Genomic DNA, 18,740 nt, shown 5'->3' on the forward strand with positions numbered 1-18,740 from the left:
GTACAATTTCTAAGTACTGTGTTCTAAGGAGCCCTGGTGGCATAATACGTCATGTGTGAGGGGTCGTGACTTATTTAATGTGGCTCTTCGGGCCAAAGTCCTTAATTCCCACCAAATGACCTTTCCCTGCCTGGGTCTGGTACGAAGGTGTTGTAAGATATTGATAGGAGTCGCCTGTGAGTAATTGCAAAGAGGATTTCCTGGAGTGCCATCCTACTGTGCATAAAATGGGCCCTCTGAGAAGCTGGAAGTCGGATTTCATTACCAGCAAGCATTGGGAGTTAAGCATGTCCCCTGACCTGAGCTCTCTGCCCAGCAAACCTCCTATATCCCTCAGAGAGCGATACCACTGGAGCAGCAGCGGAGCCGGGAGCATGGGACAGCGTGCTGGACTTCTCAGCCCACAGAGCAAGTCCAGCTGAGTGCTTTTGAGCGGGAGGCTACCTTGCAGAGTGGGGCACCCATAGGCACTAAACTGGGGAAGTTGGACTTGCTGGCCACAAAAGTAAAGCTGAGTGCTTTTGTGCGGGAGGCTACCTTGCAGAGTGGGGCACCCATGGGCACTAAACTAGGGAAGTTGGACTTGCTGGCCACAAACGTGGAGCTGAGTGCCTTCAGGGAGAAGTGGCCTCTGCACACTTAATGCCGAGTTTACTGATCCACAAAGCTTAGGCTGAATCCCTTTGGGTCCAGGCGTATAACAGATTGGTGAGCCCTTTGGGCATTTATTAGCAGACGTGACAGAATTCTGTAGCATGTCCTATTAAGCAACCCAACACTGAACATTTTTCATTGGCATTACAACTTCTTGACTTCCTTAATACATCCTTTAATCATGATTTTTTTCTGTGAGTTCTGTGTAGCCATTGAATGGATATTAGAACCTAGGGGGGTAGAGAACACTAATTAAGACGACAAAGATGTGCTGGGCTGCTAACCCAAAGTCATCAGTTCAAAACCACCAGCCGGCTCTGCAGGAAACAGATGAGGCTTTCTGCTCCCATAAAGATTTGTAGGCTGAGAAACCCACAGAGCAGTGTTAACCTGTCCTATAGGGTCACTATGAATCAACTTGATGGCAGTGAGACACTATACCACTTTACCCACAGTAACCGCTTCAATCCTCATTAGTCTTATGAGATAGGTACCATTTTTATCGACATTTCATAAACAAGGAGTTTAGACCAAGAGATGTAGTTAGGTGCAGAAATGCAATTTGGATAAGTTGATATGGTGCATCAATGGGTTTGCTCTTACATTTCCATTTCCAGAAAGCTTGCATCATTTAAGGCAAATGCTTGATTTGACCCTCTTCAATCCAGTATAAGAACACTTGGATCAAATTTGTTTGGAACTGCAAATGACAGCTGCTTGACAGCACACTGGTATCTCTAAGACACTGGTATCTCTAAGACGCTGGTATCTCTAAGACGCTGCAGTTTCCACTAGGCTTCCGTCAAAACATCCAAGTGAATGAACAAATGATTGTCAATGTCCACTTCAACTTGCTGAAATGAGCTTGTTTATTTTTAAAAATGAACAACTGTCTATATGGAAATATAATATTAAGACCAGTCTAAAAAAGCCGTGTGCTGTTAACAGATGATTCATTTGGGACCAAGTACAGACTCACTTAAAGAAAGAGAAGCAGCAGAACTCGGCCGGTCACAAAGTCCTCCTGTGACCTACAGACACATTCTGAACTGGCACATCTGCTGCTGTCTGTGGAGAAAGAATGGGCAATAGCTGGATGGGCAGGAAAGGTCACTCTGAAAATGTGAGCAGTAATCTTAAGGGTATTTAACTAATTTAAGGCAAGATGGAAAGACAGATGAAACACAGTATGGGAGCCCTGGTGGTGTAGTGGGTATATGTCGGGCTGCAATCCACAAGGTTGGCAGTTCAAAACCATCAGCCACTCTGCGGCAGAAAGAAGGGATTTTCTACTCCCCTAAAAAAATTCTTGTGTTGGAAACTCACAGGGGGCAGTTCTACCCTGCCCTACAGGTATAGGGTCTCTATGGGGGGTCAGCATAACTCAGCTGTGAGAGTTTTGGGCGGGGGAGGGGGCAGTGAAGCCAATCGTATAAATGATTACAGCCGACACTATCTCTAAGGCCATTGAGCTAATTCCGACCCACAACACACCTGCAGGACACAGGGGCTGCACTAGTTTCCCGGCTGTCATTTTCATGGGAGCAGGCAGTCTCCTTTCCTTCGCGGAGCAGCTGGTGTGTTCACCCAAATTAACTGTCCAGCTGGCAAGCCGAGTGCTTTAACTGCTGCGCCACCAGCTGACCTGCATGAACGAGGTGGCAGGTGCAATGCTGAAGGCTTTACCTTCTTCGTTTTGAAAAGGATGCACGACTGCTCACACAAACAGGAAGAGGCAGGTCTGAGGCCACACAGACAGTGGGTGGGAAGCGGAGGCTGCTTTGTTCGGCCCTAACCCCATGCGGCTTGCACTCAAATAAAGCGGTACACCAGCAGCTCTGCAAGTCCACGCTGCCATCTGTCCCCTACTAACTAAAGAAGATTCCAATACAGCAAATTTGTTGCAATAATGTGGACATGTAATAATAACGGAACATTTATTTCCACCTCACACACTCCACTTTGGAGGACCTGTCAGAAAAATTAGCATTGAAGTTACCAAAGGTTCTCCTGACTCTTCTTGTTCAGGCAGATGAAGTACCGAGAGGGATCAAAGGGGGGACCCAAAACAAGGCCAAGACCATGGCCTTTGAGCCATTTCCAGGTCACAGTGACATGGAACGGCAGGGTAGAGATGCCCACCGGGTTTCTTGGGTCCTTCAGAGCGGCTGGTGGGTTCGAACGACCAACCTTTCCCTGAGCAGCCTACCGCTTAACTCACTGAGTCACCAGGGCTCACTGAAAGGTCGAGGGGCAAAAGCAAACCCACTGCCCTCAAGATGATTTCGACACACAAGGACCTAAGAGGATAAAACAGAACTGCTCCTTCGGGCTGATGAGACTATCAATCTCCATGGGAGCAGACGCTTCATCTTCCTCCCGAGGGGCTGGAGGGTTTGAATGGCTGTCTACTGGTTAGCACCCCAAGCCTAACCTGCGAGGGCTCCTTACAAGTAGGAAAGGGAGCTTCCAATTCAGAAAATCAAGGGTTAGTGTCTCAACTCCCACAGGGATTGTGGAGGAAAATACCGGGAAGTGAGAGCAGTAAACACAGGCCGCCCTCCTTCTCGTGACGCGTATTTCCCCCAATGCACTATCTGACAGGTGCACCTATGGACATTTCTATAGCTTACATTCACGTGAAATGCCATGTGAAATTTCCACTTTAAGAAATGACATGTCAGAAATGTTCTTAGTTTACTTCTGTGGTTTTTCTTAACACTCTTTAACATAAGCTGATTGGAAATTTAATATATATATTTTAATAACTTAAATAATTATGAAATAGTTTGACTAATAAAAAGTTGCAAAAATAGTGAAAGATTCCCGTATATCCTTCACTGGCTTTTCCCCGAGTTAGCATCTTGTGCAACCATAGTTAGATGCTCCAAGCCACCAAAGTCAGATGCCTTATTGAATTTCACAACAATGATTGCTTAAAGGTACACAATGTTTACGTTGTCAGATATTTCCCTCAACAAATGGAATTTCTTCACAATGTTTTTTGTTGTGGTAGTCTTTTCTCTGATTGTTTCTCTGGCACACTAGTATTGGGAGATTAGTCTTCCTTTCAGTCTCTCATTGATTCAATTCTAATCTTTTACCTTTTTAATGTACTATCTATTTTTGAAGTCATAATACTAATCTTTTTCTGTGCGATTTCTAATTCTTCCTTGCTTTTGTCAGGTCTTTGAGTGCTTCTGAATGCTTCTAAAGCTTTATCTGTACTTCCTTGATCTGCAGCTTTAGCTTTCTCTCATTTTTTTTTGATGTAACCTAAATAGCATTCTTTTGAATTTCTTATCAGGTAGTTCCAATGACATTTCCTCCTTAGAAAAGGATTTTGGATCTGTATTTTGGTCACCTGTTTGAGTCACCCTGTCTTGTTTTCTTTGATGTGAAATGAAATTGCTGTGTTCTCTGAGGCACTGTGATGTTGTATTTGTATTTAATTAACGAATGTATGTCAATGTGATCATAGGCACTCACTACATATTTCCTGGCAAGTGTGAAAGAGTATATGACTGTCCGTACATTTCTCTGTTCAATATTCTTGTGGGGAAGTTTAGGGCAGGTGTGGATGGTGTAGGCGGCTATTTTTCAATGATCAGGTTTACAGGATCAGATATCAGATAAGGGGCTGTACCCAATAGATGGAGCTAAAGGAGGTATACTTGTGACTGAGATGTGTGGAATGATTGGTTGCTGTCTCCTGCCTTAGGTAGAACAAGGGGGTGAAAAAAAAACAGAAAAGAAAAAAATAAAGGAAAAGCAAATACAAGCAGGGAGAAGTAGGCAAAAATTAGCAACAAAAATAATTTTATAACTTTTTTGGTGCGAGGCACTGATGTGCACTTAGCTATCAGGCCTGCCTCAACTGAATGCTGCTTACTACAGCACGAGAGGGCTGCCCTGCCATCGGGTCGCCAACAATTCACCGTCTGCTCTGTAGCCTGCCACTTTTGTTCAGCCTTTCTCCTCGACAGTATTCAGTCCACTTTTCAATCCTTTCCTCTGAAGTGCTGAGTTTCAGGGCTAACATCTGTATCTGCTCCGTCTGGTCCTGCCCATCTTTGGTGTGCAAGATCTCTGTAGCATGTCTGCCTAGCCACCATCTTCCAGAAGTCCCTACACTCTTTTTTGAAGGCGCCTTGATGAGACTAAGAGAAATGTCTTACAGAGAGAATGTGACGCTAGCATCCACTGATTACAGACACGTGTTTAAAAATGTTTTGTTTGGAGTAAACGTGTCCATGTATGAACTGGAGTGCTTTTCAACTTACTCGTGTGCACTTGTCTGTGTAAGCACAATCATATACTCATTTTATCCTCAGGACTGAGCATCTTTTAAATTGTTGTTAGCTGCCTTCAAGTTAGTTCTGACTTACACAGACACTTTTTGAGGATGAGGGTGACACCGCCCCTCTTGAATTTTCATGACGGCACAGGAGACCACAGATGATCTCATTCAACATGGCCCACAGCCGTCCACTGTAGTTCACGAATGCCCAGCTTACCGGTATGTATGCAACCCATTTCATGTTTGATGCCTTCCAAGGTTCCTAGAATCATACTTCAATCATTTCAAGTTCACATGTTTGCCGCTGTTTCTTGTCATTTTGAGTCATGCCCATACAGATGACCGTCCTGTTTCTTCTCATTTGAGTCATGCCCTTCATGATGAAGGTCCTGAAAGCTTTACTCTCTGAATGCCATTCTGTCAACTCTACTTTGAGAAGGTAGCTCTTTCTCACTCATTCTGAGTGCCTTCCAACCTCAGGGACGCATCTTCCATCACTGTTCCTGGCAAGTCTCGGCTGCTATCCAGTGGTTAATTCCTCAGAAGTGGACAGCCTACTTATTCTTTGCAGTCTGTTGTTAGATTGGAAGATCTGCTAAAAACTGTTCACCTTGGACGATCCCTACTGTTATTTGAAATACCAGTGACACAGCTCGAATATCACAGCACAACACGCAAAGCACCATGACGACAAACTGTCAGGAAAGTGGCAGCTTATTTCAGTTAGTTTTTTTTAAAAATCTTACTAAAATATGGTAGAAGATTAAGAACCACCTCAACCAAGCCATGGTATTTTCAATTGCTTCATATGCATGTGAAAGGTGGACAATTAATAAGGAATGCCAAAGAAAAATTCACGCCTTGGATGTATGGTATTCCAAAAATCAAACTCACTGCACCTTTGAGTGGATACCGACTCATAGCAATCACATAGAGGACAGGGTAGAACTGCCTTTGTGTGGTTCTGAAACTACAACTGTCTACAAGGGTAGAAAGTCCCATCTTTCTTCCAATGATGGTGCTGCCACAGAATACTAAGTATATCATGGAAGGCAAGAAGAAGGAACAAATCTGTCTTAGAAGACAGCGAGAATATTCCTTAGAAGCAAGGAGGGCAAAACATGTAGTTTGGACATGATATCCCAGAGGGGTCAGTCTCTAAAGAAAGACATACTTGGTAGAGAGTCTGAAAAAGAAGAAGACTCTCATGTGGACGGATTGACACATTGGCTACAACAATGGGCTCAAAGATCGAAACGATTGTGAAAATGACACCGGACTGGGCAGTGTTTGATTCTGCCACACACAGAGCACTGTCAGTGAAAAATGACTTGAGAGCGCCCACCAGAACGTTAACAGAGAACGTGTTGTGGATCGGTACGCATTTTCACTATTACTAAAAAGAGAACCAACAACAAATAACAAGGTATTTACTTGTCATGTGGGATAAAAACTATTGGCAGTTTACAATCCTTATGTAAATAAAAAGCCCAATCAACTCCGATACACAATGTAGTATATTTGATAGGGTATCCCACTGCTCTCACTTCTACTGAAAAGGCATGAGTGGGTGTTATAAAAATTATTACTGTAATTTCATATTCTCATATAACTAGACTGATTTTCTTTTCGTTTTGCTTTAAATGTACCTGTGTTTATAGCTTGCATTTTGTCTCGATTACTGAGTTGTAACTTTGTAATAGGCCTGGCAGTAGAACAACTTTTCCCCAACAGTTTTATTAGCATATAATTAAAATATCATACAGTTTAAAAGTTCAATCACATCAAGAGTACTCGTACAATCATCAGCAAATCAGTTTTGGAACATTTTCTTCATTCTTGTACTCGTTATTAGCTCCTCATCTACCCACAACCTCCCCTGCCACACCCCAAACGAACCACTGACCCAGTTACTGTTTCTGTAGATTTACCTATCCTGGATTTCATCGACAGAAAAACAGGAGTTTGCCATTTAAGCTCTACTACGATTCCCTTCTTTCGATTTGGATCTTAGTATTACATTCCTTAGATCCCGCGGGTGTGCTTCTTTCTTGTGAACTTCGCTGACTCCTCAGATGGATGGCTGGCTGCCTGTTTGAAAACAAGCCTTTAAGACCCCCAGACACTGTTCTTTCTAGTAGCCGGGCACCATCTAGTTTCTTCATGTGGTAGCATTCTTAACAAACCTCTACCCTGCACTATCAACGGACGCTGAGCATTAGAGCAAAATACAAAGCCCAGACATCCTTACAGGACGTTTGTAAACATTCATAATTTGCTTAACTTTAAAAAAAATCATTTTATTGGTAATTTGCTTAACTTTTGAAGGGAAAAATCTACATGGCGAAGAAAGTAAATATGGTTTTATATGTTTCTATATATTTCTAAAACAAGCCAATTATAAATAAAAGTTAATGTATATAGTTATACAAGTATGTATGAAAATGAAAAAAACATGTTAACTTTTAAGCAATTAGCACATAGTTATAAAGACTTGCTAAGAGGCTGAACTACATATAAACAATCCAAAGACAAATGTCCTTCTAATAAAAGTGGAATTAAACCCAAGCACGTGGGAAAATGAGGTTCTGGTTCCACTCATTCCCATAACCCACCTGTACGCCCCAAGGCTGCTCACTCCAGAGGGAGCTCTTCAAGTGAGCGCATTGTAAGACCGCTACGGTGCAGCAGAGACATGCAAAATTTAGGAGAGTAATGAGGTTTTAAAACTTGGTGTCATCCATGTAAAAACAAAAATCAACACAATTTTCAGAATGCCTTAAATGAGCTGAGTGGATATTTTACCAATTTTTAAGTATATGAAATAGCAAAATCACCAAAGTACAGGGAGGGAAAGGGGAGAACACACCTCTTAGGCAGCAAAAAAGCGAGTCTCCCCGGAGAAGAGCAATTTTGGAGGAAAAATACAACAATAAAAACATATAAGGTAAAAAACAAACAACGTATGAGGCAAGGGGAGCTGTGAAAACGCAGTGTGCGGAGCTCTACATGCCAAACGCATCATGTTGTGAAATTTTAGAAAGTTGAAAGTTTGACAGTCATCAATGTACAAGGATGCTTAAAGAGGTCACAAAAATTCAATGTAAAGAATAGATGAGGATAGAGCAGAGGATATACACCGGTGCATATAGGAGCTGGAGGCACAGGGAATCCAGGGTGGATGATACCTTCAGGCCCAGGGCTGTGAGGGGCGATTCTGGGAGCGTAGAGGGAGAGTGGGTTGGAAAGGGGGAACCGATTACAAGGATCTACATGTGACTTCCTCCCTGGGGGGATGGACAACAGAAAAGGGGGTGAAGGAAGATATCGGACAGTGCAAGATATGACAAAATAATAATTTATAAATTATCAAGGGCTCATAAAGGAGGGGGGAGCGGGGAGAGAGGGGAAAAAAACGAGGACCTGATGCCAAGGGCTTAAGGTTTAAGTGGAGAGCAAATGCTTTGAAAATGATGAGGGCAAAGAATGTACAGATGTTCTTTACACAATTGATGTATGTATGGATTGTGATAAGAGTTGTATGAGTCCCTAATAAAATGTTTTAAAAAAGAAAGAAATATATAAATTTAAAAGCCAAAAAAAAAAAAAGAATAGATGAGAAAGAGGACAATTTTAAGTCAGTGAAGGCATAAGTTAACAGGAATCTGAACATCTAAAAAAAACGGAGGCAGCAGTAGGAACAGAGAGTGAAGGTGTTTGAGGCCCCAAAAGGGAAGTAAACTTGGTGAGTAGCTTGAGACGGAGAAAAGGAAAGCAGAGAATCAAATTTAACCTTGGACTTTGAGATCAGATGGTCAGGACGCTGCGGGTAAAATGTCAAAACAAGAAGAAAGGCATGCACAGTCACTTTGCCAACACTAGTTGGTAGCTGTTTAGCCATTTTAGGAGTTAGCCTGTAGTGAAGAACTGCCCATACTGAAGAATCTCAGAGCTCTAGACTGACTAAACAGCAACTGAGATTTTTTTTAATGGATGCAATGCTGGAAGCATTGACTTACCAAAAAATTTGGAAAACAGCTACCGGCCAATTGACTGACAGAGATCCATATTCACTCCCATTCCACAATCAGGTGATCCAATACATGTGGAAATTATCAAATAATATCATGAATGCCACAAGCAAAATTTTACTGAATTTAGAATTCAAAAACTGTTGCAGCAGTACATGAGAGCTGCCACAAATTCAAGATAGCTCCCCAAAGGGCTTGTAATGAACAATGTTATTGCTGATATCAGTGGACCTTGGCCAGAAGGAGAGCACACCAGAAAATGTTTACCTGTGTTTTATTGCATATGCAAAAGCATTTGACTGAACGGATCATTACAAATTATTGATACCATTGAGAAGAGTGGGAATTCGAGAACATTTCACTTTGCTCATGCAGACTCTGCACATCAACCAAGAGGCAGTTGTTCTAACAAAACAAGGGGACACTAAGTGGTTTAAAATCAGGAAAGAGGTGCTTCAGGGTTGGATCATTCTACCACACTTAGCCAATGTGTATGCTTAGCAAACAATCCAAGAAACTGGACCACATGAAGAACACATCATCAGAATTGGAAAAGATAATTAACAATCTGTGATCCATAGATGATACAACCTTGCTTGCTGAAAGCCAAGAGGACGTGAAGAACTTAGGATGACGGCCTTCCATATGAATAACCACTCAACCAAGGAGAAGAGACGTCCTCCCAATAGGAGCAGTAATGAATGCCATGATAAATGAAGGAAAGGCTGACGTTTTCACTCACCGACTTCATTTTATCTGGATCCATAAGCAATACTCGTGGAAGCCGCGGTCAAGAAATCAAATGTTTTACATTGGGCAATTCTGCTGCAAGTTTGTTTAACAATCATCAGGGAAGCTTGACTATGTGAAGAAGAACAAAGCACCTGAACTAGAGAAAGGTTTAGTAACCTCTATTTATCAGTAACCTATATATTATAGGCTCTATATTAACCTCTATCATGTAGTTAACACACCTTGGTGCTGAACGCCTCGAAGCACTTTCTGATGAACATTAAAGACAACATATACAGCCTTCAGCATGGATTGCAACTCAAGGTGAAGAAAACCCAAACTGTACCAATACACACCATCATGCTAGACAGCAAGGCTGGAAGTCATTAAAGGTTTCATTTTACTGGGATCCGGCGCAATCAATGCTCATAGAAGCAGGAATCAAGAACTCCATCCAACAACATCCTACATTAGGAAAAGCTGCTTCACACGATCTCTTTAAAGTGTCAAGAAGCAAGCATGTCTCTTTGAGGACGAAAGTTCACCTTGCAGGGGCAGTGAAGTATTGAAGGTGGCTCTGCTATGCAAATTCTCTAACTCCACCCAATGACCTTTCTCTGCATGGTCGGGGCAAGAAGGTGGGGTAAAATACTGAAAGGATTCACCTGCGAGGAACCACAAATAGGAATCTATGCAGGGCCATCCTGCTGTGTAAAAAAACAACAACAAAAATGAGTCCTCTGAGAAGCAGGAAGAGGGATCTCATTGCCAGCAAGAACAGGGACCCGAGATCCCTGCACAGTGGGCCTTCTAGATCCTGAAGACAGCTATACCATCAGAGGAGCCGAGACAAAACCAGGAACCAAACCATGGAACAGTCATGGACATCCCAAGCCACGGAGCAAGTAAAGCTGCGTGCTTTTGTGGAGGGGAGGCTGCCTTGCAGTGGGGCGCCTCTGGACAAATGGGCAAGTTGGACTTGCTGACCCACAGAAGTGGAGCTGAGTGCCTTTGGACACTTAATTTCAGGGGCTAGGTTTACTGACCCATGGAGCTTTAGCTAAATGCCTTTGGGTTGAAGCTTACAACAGATGGATATGCCCTTTGGGTATTGGTTAGTAGACAGGACAAAGCTTTGTAACTTTGGAACCTGTCCTAATAAATGACGCAACCCTGAGCATTTTTCACTGGAATTACAACTTGTTAACTTCCCTTAATGAACTTTTTAATTATCGTACATACTTGTGTATAGGCTGAGTTTTTCAGCACATTTTTTCTTTTTTAAATCATTTTTGGGGCTCATACAACTCTTATCTCAATCCATCCATCCATTGTGTCAAGCACATTCGTACATTTGTTGCCATCATCATTCTCAAAACATTTTCTTTCTACTTGAGCCCTTGGTATCAGCGTATCAGCTCCTCACTTCCCCCTATCTTCCTGACCTGCCCCCCATGAACCCTTGATAATTTATAAATTATTATTTTGTCATGTCTTACACTGAACACATTTTTTAATGCAGTTTTTGTGGTAAAATTAGGTGCCTCGGCTGATATTCAGGTTGGCTTATACTCGAGTACATAGATATGAATTTTACCTGTGAGTTCTGGGTAACCATTACAATGGATATTAGAACCTGGAGATACATTATAAAACACGAAAGAAGGCAACACACACTGGACCCCAGCCATGGTATTTTCAATCACCTCATAAGCATGTGAATGTTAGACAATGAATAAAGAAGACAGAAGAATTGATGTATCCAAATTCTCATGTTGCCAGTACTGTGGGCTGTCACAAAAACAAATCTGTCTTGAAAAAATTACAGCCGGAATGCATCTCACTTCCTTTGGACATGTTATCAGGTGATCAGTCCCGGGAAAAGAACATCATGCTTGGTGACGTAGAAGGGCAAAGAAAATGAGAAGCTCTTCAATGAGACAGACTGACAGTGTCTTCAGCAAGAGGCTGAAACATAACAACTGCGAGGAGGCTTCTAGACAGAGCAATGTTTCATCCTGCTACATAGGGTTTCTCTGAGTCCAAGCCAATTCGTCAGCACCTAGTAACAAGGATTTTGAGTATTTTTAAACTGCGAACCAATTATTTTGTACTATTCAATACTGAAACTGTAGGTATTTTTATGATGATAAAGATAATTAATATGAAGATGGAAAAACTTACTTTTAACGATTCCCATAAAGGAAACTGGACCAAAGAGAAAGGAATCTGGAGAAAAAGAAGAAAAAATATTAGGTGGGATAATCAGAGTTACCCAGGCATTACTAAATAAATTTCCATTATCTAGAAACTGTACTTTAAAATTTTATATATCTCATAAAACTAGTATTAAACAAACTTGTAGGTATAGAGCCTATGTTTAAAAAAGAACTTAAACTATAACCGTTGATAGAGCCTACTAACTTTTTCAGTCCAAGGGGACATAAGATAATATTTCAAAGCTCATTTGAAATGAGAAAGTTAGAATACACAGAGGGTCTGGCTACTGATATGACAAAATATATACCTCTTATGATAAGCAATGGAAAATTCTGGTGGCACAAAGATAAGTCTTGGACATTTATAGCAGTCCAAATACAGGCATGAATATATGTAAATACATTTATATACAATGGCGGGAATAGCACTATATACATACATTTATTTATAAAGTATATAGTATAAAGTATTAAGGTAGTAGATGGACACTGCACCTCCACTCAAGTACTCCCTCAACACAAGAACAATTTGTTCTACTAACATGTCACTCTGTGATGCTCACCTTCCCTGACACAATCCCTGAAGATAAAATGGGTGCATAAGAAAATGTGTTGAAAGCTGATGGTGCCCGACTATCAAAAGATATAGCGCTGGGGTCGTAAAGGCTTGACGGTAAACAAGTGGCCATATAGCTGAGAAGCAACAAAGCCCACATGGATGCAGCACACCAGACTGTATGATCATGAGGTGTCGATGGGATCAGGCATCAGGCATCAAAGACCCAAAACTAACAAAAAGCATATCAATGTGAGTGAGGAGGAGGGCAGAATGCAGACCCAAAGCCCATCATCAGTCAGTTGGACACCCTGTCAGAAGAGGCACAAGGAAGAGAAGAGCCAGTTAGGGTGCAGTATAGCACCTACGATATACACAACCTTCCTGTAGTTCTTTAATGCTGCCTCCCCACTCACTACCATGGCCCCAATTCTATTTTACAAATCTGCCTGGACCAGAATATGTATATTGGTACAGATAAGAGCTCGAAACCCAAGGAATCCAGAGCAGATAAACCCCTCAGGACCAATAAGGGAAGCAGCGGTACTAAGAGGGTAAGGGTTGGGGAGGGGAACAAGGGGGAATGAATCACAATGATCAGTGTAAAACATGAAAAAAGTAGTTTATAAATTATCAAGGGGACAAGAGGTAGGGAGGGGGAAAATGAGATGATGCCAGGGGCTCAAGTGGAAAATGTCTTTAAAAAGACGATGACAGCATTGGTACGTGTGTGTGTGACACATGGATAAATGCATAGATTGTGATAAGAGTTGTTAAGAGCCCCCAATTTAAAAAAAAGAGGAAGCCTTGGAAACCCACAGGGACAGTTCTACCTTGTCCTCTAAGGTATATATGAGTCTGCATCAAATTGATGGAGTGAGCTTGCTTGTTTTGTTTTGAATACTAAGTGGTGGAATTGCTACGTGGCACGAATAGGTAAGTACTCAATTACTAGCTGAAAGGCTGGGGATGAACCTATTCATAAGTGCTTCAGAAGGCTTAGCTATTTGCTTCTAACATGCCTAAGTTCTCCTTTGTACACATGGAGCTGTGGGTGGAGGGAGAGAGAGAGAGAAAGGGAGTTAATAGGTGTGTGTGGCCCTGGCAGGGGTGGGGGAGCAGGAAGACTGGAGAGAAAGAGGGAGGGGGGAAGGAGGGAAACAATGACAGAGGGAGGATGGGTGACAGGGAGGATGAGAGCGAAGGCAGGGGGAGAGTGGGGGCAGAAGAAGGGGAAGAGATTAGGGGCTGAAGAAAGAAGGGGGAGGAGGGAAAAGAAGAAAGAACTGAGGATCAAAACTGGCAGGGTATAGGAGCTCTAGATGGACAGAAGAAGCCGGATTACAGGTTGGATTTAGTGCCAGAGAGAAGAGTAAGGCTGTCATAAGGAAACATGAGTGGTCAGGATAATTACCTTACTTTATAAAATAAAACACTAAGCACTGCCATCAAGTGGACTCTGGCTCATAGTGACCCTACAGTGTGGAGAACTGCCCCTGGGGGCTCTCCAGGCTGTAAATCTTTGTGGTAGCAAACAGCCTCATTCACCTCGGAACAGCAGGTGGAGTTGAACTGCTGACCTTACAGTTAGCGTCTAACTCATCACTCACTAGGCCACCAGGGCTCTTATTTATATAAATGACCAGTTGTTGTTGAGTCTACTCCAACTAAGTCAACCCCATGTTCCCAATGGCTGGGTTTCTGGAGGTAGAGAAGCAGGCCTTTCTTTCAAAGGATGTCTGAAAAGGGTAGAGCTGGTGCTACCAGGTATATTTCTTGGGGTAGACACTGTGCTAACAGTTTACCTCACGGAAGGACCCCTATGCTTATGGGTACTTCCATAATTTTGATGAACTAACAAATATTCAACTTTGCCTGCATCTAAGACTTTAGATTATTTCTGAAATACTTTAATCAGAAATGTTAAGTTTAGCAAATGTTGACTGACTTGGCAGCGGTCATGGAAATGGTCAGCACACCTTCTATTTGGAAAAGGGGTAAAATAGCCTGGACTATGTAAGAAATGTGACATCTTCATAAACAAGCAGCATCCCAGCCTGTATGTCAAAGTCATATGACATGGGTCAGATCAGCCTTTTGTCAGCACAGTGTCAAAGCAGTCAGCACAGTCCATCTTGAAACTGAACGATCAAAACCCAACCACCAACTGAGTAATAGTTCTCTAAAAGCTTTTCTAAAATTGTTCAAATTCACAGTATGTGCAGTAAAACGCACCCAAAAAGACTACTAAGGAATGGGATTACGGATGATATGATATTGTTCTTTGCACTTCCCTTTCCCAAATGTTAATATATCACATTTTGGACTAATGAATTGTATGGTATGTGAATTACATGCCAATAAAGCTGTTTAGCAAAATTTTAAAAATTATAATAGTTGATGCTAGCTTTATTGATTTCTTGGTTAAAATAACCTATAAAACTGAGCTGCATTTTACTTGCACTTATTTTGTCCTTAATTCTATTTAGATTTTAAATCCTATAAATGAGCATTTTAAGCATGTTCCTCTACAAAAAATTAACCCTGACGCTTAAAGGAGTAATTTTACAATCACATGTTGAAATGGTCAGATCACTGCAGTGCGATGATGGTAAGTTCAACTTCACTCAATTACATTTATTTCTGCTTTCTGATAGTGAACTATGTATGTCTCACAAGATAAGCTCCTGCAGTGTGAAAATTTTTCAAATATTCTTCAAGTCAAAATCATACTGCATGCTCATGGTCATTTACAATAGGGGGAAAACAATAAGAATCTGCTTTGCACATGTGAAAGAAGTACTGCCAGCAAGTAAGACTCCCCCTTTCCAACAAAGACCGAAAGCACTGGCCCGTCAGAAAGCCAGCTCTTTCCCCATGTCCTGTTTCAGTTACATAACAGTGATGTTTCTTCAAAATGTGCAACGTTATACCCCAAACAGATGCAAGCTGTTATTCAAAAATGTTTTATAGGTACACAAAATGAATAGCTGCACTCAGAGGCCTTATATTCTAAAACACAACACACCCGTTTTATGGCACCAAATGTTACAAACCGGCTCACTGTTGGGACCTGTTTAATGCCCCATTTAAGATGTTTTGTTTAACTAACGTTGTTAAGACCCAGGGCACTAATAAGTGAGCAGCAGTGAACCCGGCTACCATAAAGAGGCAGATGGATGGGAGGAACAAAACCCGCTACAACTCTGCATGGATATCAGTAATACATGTAACAATAAACTTATAAGGGGGCCTGTGAAGATTCCGTGTGAAAGGAGACAAAACACACATCTGGCAAATAGATAAAGGAGGTATTGAACGTTATTAATGAAATAACAATAACACTATGAACACACTTTGCTTATCGCCAAGTACTAGGCCAGAATTATTCTTGAAGCTAAGCAATGCTTACAATCATGTGATCTTTTATATGCTGAACCTGGTGGTCCTTTAATAAACAACAAAGTGATTTATAATATACTGGGGGATATGAAGGCTTGATTTCCAGGATATTATTCAGCTCTAAATTTCTACTATTGTCATTGAAAAAACACATTAGAAAAGCATTTTAAAAGAAAAAGACTTGGTGAGAGATTACAGTGAACACAATACTGCTTTGAGTAAAAGAAGCCAAGGGAAAGAAAAATATGTTTAAAAAGCTGAGAAGGGGCTCATCCTTGGCAGAGACAACCTTCAGAAAAAGCCCTAAGCAGTTAAGACAAACAGAACAAAAACCAGAAACACACACAAGTCATCAAAAAAAAAAAAAAGGGAATGGTTTTTGATAAGGTCTTAAATTAGAAGCAGTCTGGAGAATACCGAGTGAGTGGTTGACGAGGGCGAGGGTCCGGCGCATCCCAATTGTCAAGGGAGCTGCAGGTGACCCGGGGCTCCCTTTCTAGTGCAGGACAGTCTGCGGTCCTGTGCTCCACTGAGGGCCCACCATGAAGGTGCCACGCCGATACAACAGAGCCCTCCTCCTCCTCTAAGTACTGTGCCTTCACATCAATCCCACAACAAATGCAGGTGAACAAGCTGCTTGCCACCAAGGGACCACTGTTATGAAAAAAAGTGGGAGAGCAGCATTCTGTGCAGATCCAACAGTAAAGTTATTTTGATTTTTTTACATTGAACCACTACAAGGAACTTACAGATACTGTCCATGGAGAGAAAGAACTTAAAGAAAAAGAAAAACCAAAAACCTTTACTGTGACCTGGGTAGAAGTTCATGAAGTAAATCCGTTTTCCATTCCACACTTCATCCCTCGGGTTTCATGCTACTGGTTGTAATCCCCACAGATACATATGCAGAAATATCTTCGGTCAGGCCTTTGTAAGGTACATATTAGAAATAGCCTTCGTAAGCCCCTCAATCACGTTACAGTCTCCTCTCACACCCGTTGGACTTGCGCACCACCCACAGATTGCTGGGGTCACTATTACTCACAGACTGTGATGATGCGAACCTCGGTTGCCTCTTCCCAGGGTCTCCATCTACCTCGGGTCCTTTTTCCGCTAAGCCCACCTATTGTGCATTGCTTTCCCCTTTACCTGAATTAATCTGTCTACTCCTAGCTAGTGATTGAATCTCCTTTCCCCTCTGACCTCTGGGAACCGTCAAATAAGGTTTCCTTTTGTTGTTTTGTACACAAAGGGGGATTCAAAGGGGTTTTGGGGGGAAATGGTAATAAAAGAGCATTTTTGCACAAGCTTTTTAAAGCCCCTTCACACCCTTATGTTGAGAAATTTCCCTTCTATTCCATATTTTCTCAGGTATTTTTTAAAAATCAGAAATGGGTGTTAGCTTTTGCTGCTTGGCTTTTCCGCGTCAATTTATATGATTATGTAGTTCTTTTTTTATTTATCTGGTGGGCTGATAGAATGTTTTTCTAAAATTTTACCACCCTTGAATGCCTGGTATGAATCTCACTTGGTCATGGCATATTTTTATATGCTTTTGCAATCTATTCCTTATGATTTGGAGAATTTTTACATCTATACTCATGAAGGATATTGGTCTAATTTTCTTTCTGTTTTAAAGTGGGGCCTTTGTTTGGCATTGGTATCAAGGTTACACTAGCTTCATAAAATGAATTTGGAAGAATTTTCTCTCCTTTATATTCTGGAAAAAGCTGAGTAGAATTGGGGTCAACTCTTCTCTAAATGTTTGGCAGACTTCACCAATAAAGCTTTCTGGGCCCAGCTATTTTGTTGTTCTGAGTTTAAAACCTTTTTTTTTTTTTAAATGAACTGCTCATTTTTTCTCTTGTGTCTGTTCAAATGCTCTACCCTCAGCTTATGTTAGTTTGGGTAGTCAAGTGCTTCTAAAATGTAGCTACTGCTTCCAGGTTTAAGTTACTTTAGATAGGTAATGTTTCTAAGATTTAGCGACTGCTTCCAGGTTTTGAAATTTGTGGAGCACAGTTCTTCATATTCTTCGGTTACTGTCTTTTACACTTCACTTCTGTCTGTGTGACCTCATCTATTTCCTTCCTCATTCATGTTATTTTCCATCTTCTCCTTTGCTAGAGTTGCCAGTGCTTGGTCAATTTCATTGTTTCCAAGAATCAACTTCTAGTTTTGATTCTATGGTTTTTCTATTTCATTTTCTCTGTTCTAGTGTTCATTCATTCTTCTTCCTGTGAGTTGTTACAGCTTTTGGGATTAGGTGTTGGTTTTGTTCTTTTTTGTTACTGTCTCTAATAAGCACTAGAAATTATTTTCCAAGCACTGCTTTTCCTGTGTCCCAAAAGTTTTAGTATGTTGTTTCTGCTTTCATTTTTTTTCCCAAAATATTTCCTAGAAATATTTTTTCTCACTTGTTTTTTTTCTGTTAGCCTGATAGATTTTAACAGGGTGCTAGATTGCGTGTATTTGACCCCGACTCCTGCTTTGATCTTCCTATGGTTGATTTCTAATTGTATAGCACTGTGAAATGAGATGTTTTTTAATATTCAGATTTTTAAAAGTTTATGGAGGCTTCTTTTGAAACCTAACAAATGATATCTTCTGGAAAATGCACATGTGCTGGAAATTATTATTTCTTGTGTTGGCGGGTAGTTTTGTTCTGTGTAGACATCTATGAGGTGAAGTAGATGATTATGCTCTTTTTCTAACTTTTGGGTTGTTTTTCTGGTTTTTTGATTTTCCACTTTTCTTCCTTCTTCAAACATGGTATATTAAAATCTACTATTTTTGTAGAGTTGTTGATTTCTCTTTTCAGTTATGCTAATTTTAAAATAATTTGT

The 18,740-nt window shown here is 41.2% G+C and overlaps 1 protein-coding gene across 2 annotated transcripts in view; it reads right to left on the bottom strand.

Annotated features, from left to right (window-relative positions):
* Positions 1-18,740, bottom strand: part of SLC25A26 (solute carrier family 25 member 26) — a 167,899-nt gene that overhangs the window by 22,073 nt on the left and 127,086 nt on the right. For both annotated transcript variants that reach the window (XM_075549915.1, XM_075549913.1), the window contains one exon: positions 11,902-11,946. In XM_075549915.1, the coding sequence (XP_075406030.1) occupies positions 11,902-11,946 (45 nt within the window). The remainder of the gene's footprint in view (positions 1-11,901; positions 11,947-18,740) is intronic.

Source organism: Tenrec ecaudatus, chromosome 5 (assembly GCF_050624435.1).
Source record: "Tenrec ecaudatus isolate mTenEca1 chromosome 5, mTenEca1.hap1, whole genome shotgun sequence".
In the NCBI taxonomy this organism is placed as follows: Eukaryota; Metazoa; Chordata; class Mammalia; order Afrosoricida; family Tenrecidae; genus Tenrec; species Tenrec ecaudatus.